General features: G+C 60.7%; 2 protein-coding genes across 2 annotated transcripts; one reads left to right on the top strand and one right to left on the bottom strand.

The window, feature by feature from the left end:
- Positions 1-99: 99 nt before the first annotated feature.
- CYP27A1 (cytochrome P450 family 27 subfamily A member 1) lies at positions 100-5352 on the top strand. Its single transcript, XM_066322954.1, has 9 exons — positions 100-333; positions 2396-2586; positions 2823-3022; positions 3106-3303; positions 3438-3598; positions 3925-4091; positions 4315-4396; positions 4481-4681; positions 4790-5352. The coding sequence occupies exons 1-9, from the start codon at positions 100-102 to the stop codon at positions 4913-4915; spliced, it is 1560 nt and encodes a 519-aa protein (XP_066179051.1). The 3' UTR covers positions 4916-5352.
- Positions 5353-6559: 1207 nt separating this feature from the next.
- PRKAG3 (protein kinase AMP-activated non-catalytic subunit gamma 3) lies at positions 6560-10057 on the bottom strand. Its single transcript, XM_066322955.1, has 11 exons — positions 9918-10057; positions 9752-9833; positions 9607-9665; positions 9286-9331; positions 9126-9180; positions 8897-9023; positions 8622-8787; positions 8412-8449; positions 8038-8184; positions 7787-7956; positions 6560-6695 (listed from the first exon to the last, which is right to left on the bottom strand). Exons 1-10 carry the CDS (start codon positions 9996-9998, stop codon positions 7840-7842), a joined length of 918 nt encoding a protein of 305 aa, XP_066179052.1. The 5' UTR covers positions 9999-10057; the 3' UTR covers positions 6560-6695; positions 7787-7839.
- Between the last annotated feature and the right edge of the window lie 2139 nt (positions 10058-12196).

Genomic DNA, 12196 nt, shown 5'->3' on the forward strand with positions numbered 1-12196 from the left:
TGCCGCCCCCGCACCGCCCCCCGCACCGCCCCCGGTGCCGCCCCCCACCACCCTCGGTGTCTCCCCGCCCCGCCCCGTCCCGTGCGCTGCCGACGGAGCATGGCGGGCCCGAGCGGCGGGGCCCGGCGGGCGCTGCTGCCGCTTCTGCTGCGCCCCCGCCCGCCGCCGCCGCGCAGCAGCCCGGGACCGCCGCGCAGGACCGGGGGCTCGGCGGCGGCGGCGGCGGGGCCGGCGCGGCTGAAGGGACCGGAGGAGCTACCGGGGCCGGGGCTGTTCCGTACTTTCGTCTGGCTGTTCCTGCGGGGCTACCTGCTGCACACGCACCGGCTGCAGGTGCGCCGGGGCAGCCCGGCTCGGGGGCTGCGGGGTGCGGGGCCGGGCTGCGTGGGGGCCTGGCGACCCTGCACGGGGGCGTAGGTGGGGGGGGAAGGTTGGGAGGAGTGCGTGGGATGGAGAGGCTTCCGGGGGGACTGCGGGGAGGGTGTTGTACCCGGGGGGGCTTTGCAAGGGAGGGAGTGGGTGCGGGCTGGGGGCAAGGGGAGATGGGCTCCGGTGAGGGGGTTAGGTGCCGACAAGTGATGGCAGGGAGTTGAGCGGGGGCGGTAGGGCAGGACAGCAGAGGGGCTGGGTGGTGGGGGGCACCCGGCACCGTAGGGTGATGCTGGGGCCAGCAGGCAGAGAGGGGCCAGCAGAACCGAGTGACCTCGGGAGGGTCCAACCAGCCCGGGGCTGCTCCAGCATCCCCGAGCCGGCCGGACAGCTGACGGCAAAGGTTCGGGAGCATCTCACAGGGTCCTGGCATCCCCGGGTTCCCGCTGCGACAGCTGGAGGGAGCACTTTTGGGCGCAAGTGACTGGGCAGGGTTTTGGGCAGATGATACCAAGGCAGGGGACGTAGGCAGAGGAATTTGTTTTCTTCTGTTAGCACTTCCTCATACCTCGGATGAAGCAAGCAATGGGCTTGGCTGGCTGCAGGCCAGGCGGCATCTTCCAGCGCCCTGGAGCCCTGACCAGCCCGAGAAGCGTGCAGTAGGATCAGGCCTCCCTGGCATCTCAGAGCACCAGGCACTGCTGGTTGGAGAAGGGCTTGTCATAGGACAGTGGGATTTCAGGGTGTAGGCACTGGAGCTCCCTCCTGCCCCCTCCTGCTCGTGGGACTCCGAGCACAGCCTGGCTTTGCAGAAAGATGCCCACGTGCTCTGGAGGTGCCTTTCCTCAGATCCAGGCAGCTCTAGCATCTCACAGCCCAGCTCTCCAAGGTCTGCACTGTGTCGGGTTCTGGCTGCCAGCAGATGCTGGTGGGCAGGCTTCAAGCCGGAGCACAGCTGCCCCATGCCCACGAGCTGCCTGCAGTACCGGGGCGGCCGTCCCTCCCCCTCCTCCTGCCACCATGCACGAGGAACGTCTCCCCGTGGTGACGAATCCAGCTGAATCCAGGCGCAGGCTGCGATGCACAGTCACCAAGGGAGATTGTACCACGTGCATCCCCGCAGCCACGGGGAATGGGGACCAGGGCTTCCCTGCCAAGTCCCCTGCATCCCCCCCATGCTTGACCGTGCTCTGCAGGGGTTCTGGCAATGCCTGGGTGGGATGGAAAGTGACCTTTGGCCATGGATGGCCCTGTGCAGATCCACTTGCAAAGGGATGCCCAGCTGCCCCGAGGAGATGCGCTTGGAGGTCACGGTGCTCCCTGCCAGGGAAGCAGGCATGGCGCCTGTGGCTGCAGACAAGGAGAGGGGAGCCACAACCAACAGGGCCCACAGCAGGGCTGATGTTGGTGGATGTCCCCTAGCTGGCTTGTGAGCCTGTGGCCCCAGGGCCATGCCCTAGAGATGACAGCCTGTTCTGGTCATGCCCTAGCCTGGTGCTGCCCTCCCACTGCTGATCATTAACCACCCTTACTGGGCAGTAAGTTCAAGGACCCACTCAGCAACTGTTGTCCCCAGGTTAAGCAGAGCTGGAGCTGTGCTGGAAACAGCAGGACTTAGTCCTGCTGGTGGTTGCTGCAATGGTCCTGCATGTCAGCACAGTCCTGTGCTTGGCAGTTGTCTCTGTCCATGCTGTCCCTTATTGATCTTCCTTCCCCAAAAGACCCACCAGGCTGTCTCTGCATCTCTGGAGTGGGTAAAGGATGTGCCAGTCTGTGCTGGGGGGGTTAGTGCCTGGTGTACTTAGTGCTGGGAGAGGAAATGAGCCTGGAAACACTGGTCCAGGCCATCTGCAGAGCACTTCAAGGATGCTGCCAGCTTTGGAGGGTCAGAGGCAGGTGCTTGAGCTCAGGTGATGCTGAGGGGTCCATGGGATGGATGCAGATAAGCAGATTCTGGGCAGTGTTGGGGCAGGGAGGATCTGACCCAGCTCGTCCCCTTGACCCTGCCATGCTTTGTGCATCAAAGGTGATATCCCGACGCCTTTATGGACCTATCTGGAAGTCAACCTTCGGACATTATAGGAACATCAACATTGGGAGCCCAGTGGTGCTGGAGCAGCTGCTACGGCAGGAGGGCAAGTACCCCATGCGGAGCGACATGGCCCTGTGGAAGGAGCATCGGGACACCCGGCGCTTGCCCTACGGACCCTTCACTGAGTGAGTCCTGCCCTGGCTGTGCTCTCTGGGGCAGCACACATCTCCTGCCCCTTCCTCAGGTGTAGGGCCCAGGTGGCAGTTTGCATTACTCCCACTCCTGCAAGCCATGTGACCGCGGCAGGTGGAATGGTCCCTGGGATGGTTCCAATCTGGGGTGGGGGGTATGCCCACAGGGATTGGGAAACTACTGCCAGCCACTGCCCCCTGCCCCAGTGCTGAGCCTCATCCCCATCCAGGGAAGGGGAGCGCTGGTACCGCCTGCGCCAGGTCCTCAACAAGCGGCTGCTGAAACCCTCGGAGGCGCTGCTGTACGCAGATGCCATCGGGGAGGTGGTGTCAGACCTGATGGTGCGGCTGCGGGAGGAGCGGAGCCGCAGCCCCTCGGGCGTGCTGGTGGGGGACGTGGCCAACCTGCTGTACCGCTTTGCCCTGGAAGGTAAGGGTGACCTCCCCCTCACCCCTGCCCTGTCCCACTCTTCCCATTCCCCCGGAGGTCTGGATGCTGTTTGTCCCCCGCAGGCATCTCTTATATCCTCTTTGAGACCCGCATCGGGTGCCTCAAGCAGCAGGTCCCTGCTGAGACCCAGCACTTCATTGACTCGATCAACCTCATGTTCAAGAACTCCATCTTTGCCACCGTCCTGCCCAGATGGAGCCGCAAGGTGCTGCCCTTCTGGGACCGTTACCTGGACAGCTGGGACACCATCTTTGCCTTTGGTGAGCGGTGACAGTGAGGGTCCAGTGTGGTGGCATTGGAATCCCTAAGCACCCGCAAAAGCGGGGCAGTCCAAAACTGTCTTTTTGGCAGCCCTCGCTCTGTCAGCTCTGGTTCCCACTCTCTGTCTCTGCAGGCAAGAGGCTGATTGACCGAAAGATGGAGGAGCTGGAGGGGCAGGTGGAGCACGGCAAGGAGGTGTCTGGATACCTGAGCTATCTGCTGGCCAGTGGCAGACTCAGTCTGGATGAGGTCTATGGCAGTGTGGCCGAGCTGCTGCTGGCCGGCGTGGACACGGTGAGAGACAAGAGGCTGCTGCCTGCTGAGCTCCACACCCCGGGGAACTCATGGGGCCATGCACCACCCTGCCCTTGTGAGCTCTAGCCTGGTTGCTACGGGGCTGATGCCCCATGGGGGCAAACCCTCAGGGATTGGTCAGTTCAGACCCTGTCGTCTGCTCTGCTTCATGCCCTGCTCCCTGCCTCTCTGTGCTTGCTGCCCCTTATCCCTGACTTTTCTGCACACCAGAGCAGGGGCTCTCTGGTGCCATACTGATGCTGTGCTTGGCACAAGGCTGCTCAGGTACTCGCTCCAATTCCTTCACAACCCCTCCACTCCCCCAGACCTCCAACACGCTGTCTTGGGCTTTGTACCACCTCTCCCGAGACCCAGAGATCCAGGAGACCCTGTACCAGGAGCTGAAAGCTGTTGTGCCTGCCGACCGGTTTCCTGCTGCTGAGGATATCCCCAAGTTGCCAATGCTTCGGGCCATTATCAAGGAGACTCTGAGGTACGTCTCAGCCTTGTCCCTGCCCTGAGGTCCTGGTCACAAGCCCCTTCTCCAGGGAGGGTGCACCAGGCAGGCAGGACACAAGGCTGGGTTTCAGTTGCTCTGTACTGCAAATATCCACCTCCCCACCGGGGAGCTGCTGAGCCTTGCCCTGCGTGCGTCTTGCTCTCTCTGGGATCTCCAGATGAGTCCTGCTCCCCCACTAACTCTCCCCATCTCCCAGAGTCTACCCTGTGGTGCCCACCAACGCCAGGGTCTTCTATGAGAAGGACATTGTCATCGGAGACTACCTCTTCCCCAAGAATGTGAGTAGGGGCCATGCTGTGGGGACTCCCACTGCACTCAGTGGGGCCAGGTGGGGTCAATAAACCCCAATTCTTGCCCTGCAGACTCTCTTTGTCCTGGCCCACTATGCGATGTCCCACGATGAGACCTACTTCCCCGAGCCTGAGCGGTTCCTGCCCCAGCGCTGGCTCCGGGGACACGGCTCCCCTCACCACCCCTTCAGCTCCATCCCATTTGGCTACGGGGTTCGTGCCTGTGTCGGACGCCGCATCGCTGAGCTGGAGATGCACCTGGCCCTTGCCAGGGTGAGTAGGGATCCCCCCACTTCGGGTATCTTGCCATGATATCTTGCCCCCTGGGATGGGGGTCCCAGGGAGTCCCCAAGGCACTCCCAACCCCTCTTCTCCCCACAGATGATCCAGGCATTTGAGGTGCGGCCGGACCCCCGTGGCGTGGAAGTGACGTCTGTGTCCCGCATTGTCCTGGTGGCTGACAAGCCCATCAACCTGGAATTCATTGCTCGCCCAGGAGCCCCCTGACTGCACGTCCACCCCCACCCTGGGTGCCAAATGGAGATTCCCCCTTACTGCCCCACAAGGAGGACAGGAAGGCAAACCCATTTCCTGGCCAGCTTGGGCCAGGGGGCTCACAGCCCCACAGTGGGAAAGGTGGGAGGGATGAGAGATTGTCTCCAAATCACCCCTGGGGCACTAGTATACCCTGCCCAAAATCAGCAGGAAGCTTGGGGAACTGCTGTGCCTTTGACACGCTGCAGGGGCGTTGTGTCCGCACCATCCCATGCCCAGCTGGGCTGCATCAGGAACCTGGGAGCTCTTTTGGGGCTGGGGGAAAGCAGGGAGGGGGCTTGCAGCCATTCGGTGTCTCCTTCGTCCCGTCCTTGTGTAGCTGCGCGTGGATCTGTGCCAGGAGCCAGGACATCTGGGTCCTCTCTGAACAGCTGACCTTGGCCTCAGAAGCTTCTCTGTGCCTCACTTTTCCCCTTGCCCCCAGGGGAGGGTTGAGTGCTGGTGGCGTTTGGGGTTTGCGCCTTTCCCAAGGGACGGAGCCAGCCCTGGTCCTGGGAAAGCACAGCAATAACACAGCATATTCCCCATGATGAGAGGAGGCCTATCACCACCCAGCACAGGTATTTTGTCCCCTGGCAGAGCCAGCCAGCACAGGAGGGGTGTTTAGTTCCTGGGACTTTCCACTCTCAGCACTGAGATGCTGATATGAGGTCAGGAATGGCAGGGCTCACTGCAGGCAAAGCAGGAGGAGAAAGATGGGCTCAGAATCTCCTACCCCCAAGCCAGGACCATTGCAAGGCTCACAGCTGGTAGCAGCCACAGGCAGGAGAAGCACTGCCATTTGCCCAGGGTCCTCGAGGGATGGGACATGGAACTTTTTAACAGTCCTTCTTGGACTGAGGGAAGCAGCAGGCAGAAATCTTGCTGCTACCAAAGATTCCGTCCCTCATTGTGTCCCCAAAGAGATTTGCACACCACCAAGATGATTAAGACTGCATGCCCTGTGTCCCCATCCCCTTGTTTCTACCCACGTGGGCAGAAGTGCCACTCTGCCAGTGCCAAACTTGCTGGCAAGCAGCCAGTACCAGTACCCCTTCCCCAGCCTGGTTCTCTCCAGAGGAGTCATGCCCAGCTTTACCCCAGAAAGGCAAGAGGCAGTTCTTGGATCAGGCTGCTTTGTTACAGCAAGGCTGAAAAGACTAACAAACAAATAAATAAATATCCCCTACCCACCCTAAAATGTGCGCAGGGTCTCCATGCAAGCGCCCATCCTGCTGCTTGCTTTGGCACAGACTGTGCCTCTGCCAGAGAGCTCCAGCCCTGTGTGACCCTAAAATAAAAAAGCCTGTGTGTGCAGCTGAGCCTACGCTACCAGGCACCGGGCACAGACAGCGGGACTGTGTTCACTAGGAGGGAGCCAGAATAGAAACGCTCAAATCCATTAGCAGGATGGCAGAGGGGTGGCCAGGTCCTCTGGGGCTATATGGGTCTCTGCCCAGCCGCAGGCATGTTACAGCCCCTCCAGCACAGTGCCCACTGAGCATCACTGTGCTCACACTGGCAGGAGGCACCCCTGGGTCCCATTTTCAGTGTGTCTGCCTCTCCAAAACTGGCAGGATCTAGCCCTGGACTCAAGACGAGCCCGAGGACTGGGGTGAACAGGTGAACTGTGTTCTCCCCACAGAGAGCCTTCAGGCCCAAGCCTCCTTCTCACAGGTCACGCAAGAGATCCCCGAGTCAGACAAGACAGTGGCATTTCCCTGGTATCTTCAGAGTGAGGATCGATCGATGCCTGTGGGGCAAGAGAGCATGTGAAACCATAACCCCAAATCAGTGCTGGACTGGGTACACTGTGACATGGCCCCTCCAATCATCCCAGTGGACACTGAGGTCTTTCCTTCTTTCCTTGCTTGTGTGCAAGCCCTGGGGTAGGAGGGAGGGCAGCTTGCCTGGAGAAGGACATCTCAGTGGTACCCTGCAGCTCCTGGCACAACCACCCCTGTGGGCACCAGGGATAGGGTGAGCGAAGGCACTGTAATGGGGGGAGGGGGGCAAGGGGGATATCTCATGTGTGGCTAACACACACCATTCCCAGTCTTTCTGTGCTAAGCAGCTGGGCACTGCTGAGGTAACTTGTAGGCCCAGGCCTATTCCAACGCATTGCCCACCACCACCCCAAAAAGCATAATTACCTTTGAGAAGCGGTTGGGAACTGGAGCCAGCTCCCCCCTCCTCATTTCACCCCTAAAGAGGTGTGACAGTGGGTGCCAGGAACATGCCCACTCATAGCCAGTACGGATTCAGAGCCAGCTACAGGTGGCCAAGCAGTGTGGTTGCAGTGCCACCTGATAGCCCTATCACTGGAACAGGCCGTTTTGGGGCTGCTGCAAGTGGAGGGCTCTGCCAGCTGGGGCCCACGGTTGGCCACGTTTTGCTTATGGCTAGTGGTGGGCAGCATGTCTGGGGTGTGCGAGTGGGGGTCTGTCTGCTCTGAGTCCCTTGGGAATGGCACTGGGAGTGTTCAGGTCTTGGGGGAATTGAGGCAAGATCAAAAATGGGCTTTTGTCTTGGGATGCATCACACCCCAAAACCCTCACCCAGCCCAAAGCCCAGGGACCTGCAAAACCTGCATTCCACACGCTGCCTGAATGGGAGTCTGGCAGAGTGTCTCCATGGAAGGTGCCCCCATCCTTCCTCACAGTCACCAGGAATCCTTGTGTACCCCTAGGACAAGCAGCATCTAGGTCCTGCTGTCCCCACCTGTGCACCCAGCACTGCCAGACCCCAGCCCCAGCCTCCTCCATCCCCCAGGATGACTTTGGGTGGGGCAGAAGCAGGTGACCCAGCAGCAGGGAGGGGACAGCAGTGGGGGGTGGCACCTACCTGAAGTGGAGAGAAATTGAGGGTGCAAGTGGAGAAAGATGGAGCACCATGGGCTAAGAGTTAAGAGCATCGATACCTGCAGGAGTGAGCACAAGGGCCTGCAGGATGTCAGAGAGAGAGACGATGCCCCGCGGGTACCGGTTCTCATCCACCAGAACCAGGCGATGGACCTGTGGGTGCAGGCAGAGCATCACAGGCAGCCTGGGCAGCTGGCACTGGTGGCTGGTACAGGTGTGTCACAGGCCACTCACCTGTGCCTTGGCAATGCGGTCAATTATGTCCTCCATAGGTTCATGGGGGTAGCAGGTGAGGACCCCCTCCAGGCAGACGCTGCGTCGCCGCAGTGCCTCCTTCACACTGATGTCCAGGTTGTTGTAGGTCTTCTGAGCTGCCAAGTGCTGTGACAGATGTGACCCCATTCAGCACCCCAAGGTGTCCTTACACCCCATTGTGCCAACACAGAAGGGACACTGACCCCAGGAGACACACAGAGCAGATGTGCAGTGGCAGATGCATGACACTGCATGTGGGGTAGTTTGCATGGGCACAGACAGGTATGAACACCCAGTAGTGCATGCAAGTGGCCAAACTTGAGCCAGGGCATGCACACTTGCAGGGTACTCACAATGACATCAAACCGCGAGTACAGGCCAACCACTTGCCCTGCAAAGAGAAACAGTGCAGGGGCTGCTGAAGGAGCCCTGGGATCACCTGCCATGTTCCTCCCACATGCCAAGGAGCAGCCCAAGGTCCAGGAGAGGGGTTTTGGGTAGGTATAGTGCTGGAGCTGCTAGCAGAGGGAGATGAGGATGACACTTTTCCCCTCCCCAGGTACCAGCGTCATTGATGACAGGCAAGGCGGAGACACGGCGATCCACAAAAATCTCCAAGGCAGTGTAGACTGGGGCAGTCTCAGGCACAACAGCCAGATCACGGAAGGTGCCAATGCACAGTTCCTGCACTGTTTTCTTCAGGAAGCGTGGCTTGGGGATGGTAGAATCCTTCAATGGGACAGGGCAGGGCTGGGCTGGCACCTGCATGTACCTTGACACCCTTGTCTGTGTCCCTACACACCAGCCATGAGTGTGCACAAGGAGCCCCAGAACTCACAAAGATTTGGAGAAACTTGAGGATGCGCTTGTGCGTCAGGATGTGGAGGACATTGCCTGAGACAGGCTCAATGACAGGCAGGCGGTGGATTTTGTGCTTGATCAGGGAGTAGACAGCATCGAAGAGGCTGTGGGTGATGCAGACATCGTGGTGGGATAGGACTGCATTCCAGGTGTGTACACACACCCACTCCAAGGGGTGTGCCCTCCCTCAGTGGACAGGCTCTCACCTATTACTTGGAGAGATGTAGACAAGTGGCTTGAGGGAGCCCTGCAGGTACACTTCTGCCAAGGGAAAGAGCTATGAGATTAGGTCCTCCAGCCCTCTCTTGCAGAGCCCAGAGCCCACCTCCATGCCCTGTGTGACAACATCAGCCACATGATTTTTACCTCTCCAGGTCTCAATCTTGTGCTCCTCCACCTCGTAGATCTGAACCTGAAGGCAGGGAAATGCCCTGGTCATGGTGGTTCCATGGGGGACTGAAGGCACTCTAACACACTTCCCCCTTCCCTGGGCATTGCACCCCATCACCCATGCACAGGGATTACATTTTGGGGGCCAAGCAGGGAAGCAACAAGTGGATGCTGGTCCGGCCCAAAATCATCCCCTGGTCATTGTCTAGTGATTATGAAGGGACCAGTAGTGGTGGGGACAGCCACTCCCTGCCCCATGCATGTCCTGATCCCCCAAGCCCTCCTCACGGCACTCACCAAAGGTGAGCGGTAGTAGCGGTGGAGGATGTTGATGAAGTCGGTGATGGTGAGCATCCCTGTGGAGATATGTGGGGCTGGCAGCTCTGCTTGTACCCACTCTGCCCGGCAGGGGAGAGGGCCAGGCATTGCTTCTGGCACTCACCCACAAAGCTCTGTGTCTTGCTGTCCCAGAGTGGGGCAGCACGCACCCCATTGGCCACCAGTGCCAAAAAGGCTTTCTTGATCTGCTGGGAGAGTGCAGAGGGGTTCAGAGAGTCCCCAAGCCTGCTTCTTCACTGCCCATCCCCACGCATTCCCCAGGTTATCACCTCCAGGGAGATGTCAAAGACAACAAGCTTGCAGCTGGTGGGGATGGCATCGTAACAGCAGTGGCTCCTCAAGAAGTGCATATAGACCTCAGCATCAGGGTTCTGAAACTCTGCCTCTGGGCCCAGTCCCAGTATCTCATTTCCCAGTGTGAAGGTGACAGGTCTCCTGTATTCTTCTTCCTCCTCTTCATCCTCCCTGGGGCACACAGCCTCAGAAAACCCTGCAGGGAAAGTCACCCCAGCCCTAGCCAGTGAGCTGAGCTGCTGGATCTCAGCCGCTGGGTCTCAGCACCCTCCTGCCTGTGGGGAGCAGGGGCTGCTGCTGCCACTGCCCCCCTGATCCCCATTCCACAGGGACAGCACCTAGCACTGCAGGTCTCCAGCCTGGGGTGGACTCCAGCTGAGGAAAGGGGTATAGGCAGGGTGGGCAGAGGACCAATGCACTTGTCACATGAGTAAGGCAGTCCCCTCTCCTACATACCTAGAGTCTTCCTGCTACCCACCTTCCTCCTCAGGGCACATAACAGCATCCAGCAGCGCCACCTGAGAGGGCACACAGTGAGGAGGGGTCAGCAGGAGTCTTTTCCCCATCCATGGATTCTGCCTACACCCACCCAGCTGCCCTGGCCCACCCAAGCCAGGCAGAGAGAACAGGCAGAGAGGGTGGAGATGTGGGCACTCCCCACCAGTTCAGGACCCCCAGAGCCTGCAGTGTCCATGGTGGCTCCTGTCCAGGACACCCAGCTTGTCCTCCTGCTCTGGGGAGACAGCAGGGGTCTCCAGAGGAGGACAAGGCATGGATGGCAGGACCTCCTGCCTTCTCTCTGCTGCTGGAGCCGAGCATGTCCCACAGCAGCTCTGAGCCCATCCTCTCGCAGTTCCAAGGTGTAAATTCCGTTCTTGCTTCTTCCCGTGCCGAGAGGCTCGCCAACCCCATTGGCCTCTCCTGGGGACCCAGGTCCATCCCACAAAACTTACATTAACAACGCGGCAGCCCGAGGAAGAAGGGAGTAAACAGGGCCGGATGGCTGACCCGGTTCCCCCAATCCCCAGGAGACCCTACTATAACACAGCAGCACGTGCAGAGGGAAGAGCTATCCCGGCCACAAACCCGCCTGACAGAGCCAAAGTTTACAGGCCATCCTAAAATAACAAAGGCACAGGGACAGGGACCACTCCCTAAGGAGCCTAGAGCCAACACTGAGAAGGAAGGGACCCTGCACCACCTGCCGAATCGTTCCCAAGGGGCTTGGCACAGCTGGGACAAGGACGTCCTTGTTCCCACTGCTGCACGTCCGTGGGAAGGGGCCCGTCAGCCGCCCACATTCTCCCACCCCAGGGGTGGCCTATCCCCAATCGGGGGTCTGTCGGGTCGCGCCCCCCACCCACCCTGACGGTACCTGGGACGTGGCGGGGCCGCGGAGCCTCTCCATGCTATCTGCGGGGCAGCGCTGCTATTCTGGGCCCGCGGCTGGCGTGGCCCTGACAGATAGAGTGTCAGCGAGCAATGCCAGCCATGTCCTCCCCGCCACTGCCGCGGGGGGGGACACGGCCGACGCCACCGAGCAGCGTCCGCAGCCACGCCGCAGCCCCGGGCTGAACTAGGTGGTCGCGGCCCCGGGGACAGCGCTGGCCCTGGGGACCTGAGGGAGGGGACGATGGAGGGATGACTGGGGGCAGAGAGCAGAGGGAGACCCTGCTCCGTGGACCCTCGTCCTCCAGGAGCGGTGCTCCTCGCCGTAGGGACGCGAGCCAGCCTGCCCGGTGCTGCCCCCGCCCCGTCGCGGGTGGAGGGCACAACGTTCCCCTCTCCAGGGGGATGCTGGAGAGCGGCTGGGTCCAGCCGTGGACTGGGTGTATGCGGACCTTTTGTCCTCGACGCTGCCCAGCCTTGCCTGTCCCTGCTCGGGCTCCTCTTGCAGCTCACTGTCCGCGGCGACCCTGGTGCCACGGCGGGGGCAGCCCGACCTGTGGGGTCACCTCCTTCCTTGCGGCGGGGCCACCCCGTCCTGCTCGCCCTCTGCCCGCTCTCGGCTCCGTTCTCTATTTCTGGGAGGCTGTCGGGCTGGCCCGGGACAGCTGCGGGGGAGCTACAGGGTTGGTGGCTACAGGGCCAAAGAGATAGGGCTCTGCGTGGCTCCAGCAGACAGCTGTATACTGGCCCATGGCAGGGTACAAGGAGGTCCCTGGTGCTGTCTCACAGCAGGAAGAGGAGGGACGAGGCCAGGGCCTTGGTGCTGGCTCACAGGGTGGCCCAAATCCCGCAGTGGTGCAGGGGT

The sequence above is a fragment of the Sylvia atricapilla genome, chromosome 7, assembly GCF_009819655.1.
Source record: "Sylvia atricapilla isolate bSylAtr1 chromosome 7, bSylAtr1.pri, whole genome shotgun sequence".
In the NCBI taxonomy this organism is placed as follows: domain Eukaryota; kingdom Metazoa; phylum Chordata; class Aves; order Passeriformes; family Sylviidae; genus Sylvia; species Sylvia atricapilla.

Excerpts from the sequence above, each read along its gene's own strand:
- CYP27A1 (XM_066322954.1), top strand. The coding sequence starts at position 100 with ATGGCGGGCCCGAGCGGCGGGGCCCGGCGGGCGCTGCTGCCGCTTCTG. Across the intron at positions 4,397-4,480 it reads ACTACCTCTTCCCCAAGAAT|ACTCTCTTTGTCCTGGCCCA; the intron begins GTGAGTAGGGGC and ends CTTGCCCTGCAG. Across the intron at positions 4,682-4,789 it reads TGCACCTGGCCCTTGCCAGG|ATGATCCAGGCATTTGAGGT; the intron begins GTGAGTAGGGAT and ends TTCTCCCCACAG.
- PRKAG3 (XM_066322955.1), bottom strand. The coding sequence starts at position 9,998 with ATGCACTTCTTGAGGAGCCACTGCTGTTACGATGCCATCCCCACCAGC. Across the intron at positions 9,834-9,917 it reads TCTTTGACATCTCCCTGGAG|ATCAAGAAAGCCTTTTTGGC; the intron begins GTGATAACCTGG and ends CTCTCCCAGCAG. Across the intron at positions 8,788-8,896 it reads TCAAGTTTCTCCAAATCTTT|GATTCTACCATCCCCAAGCC; the intron begins GTGAGTTCTGGG and ends GTCCCATTGAAG.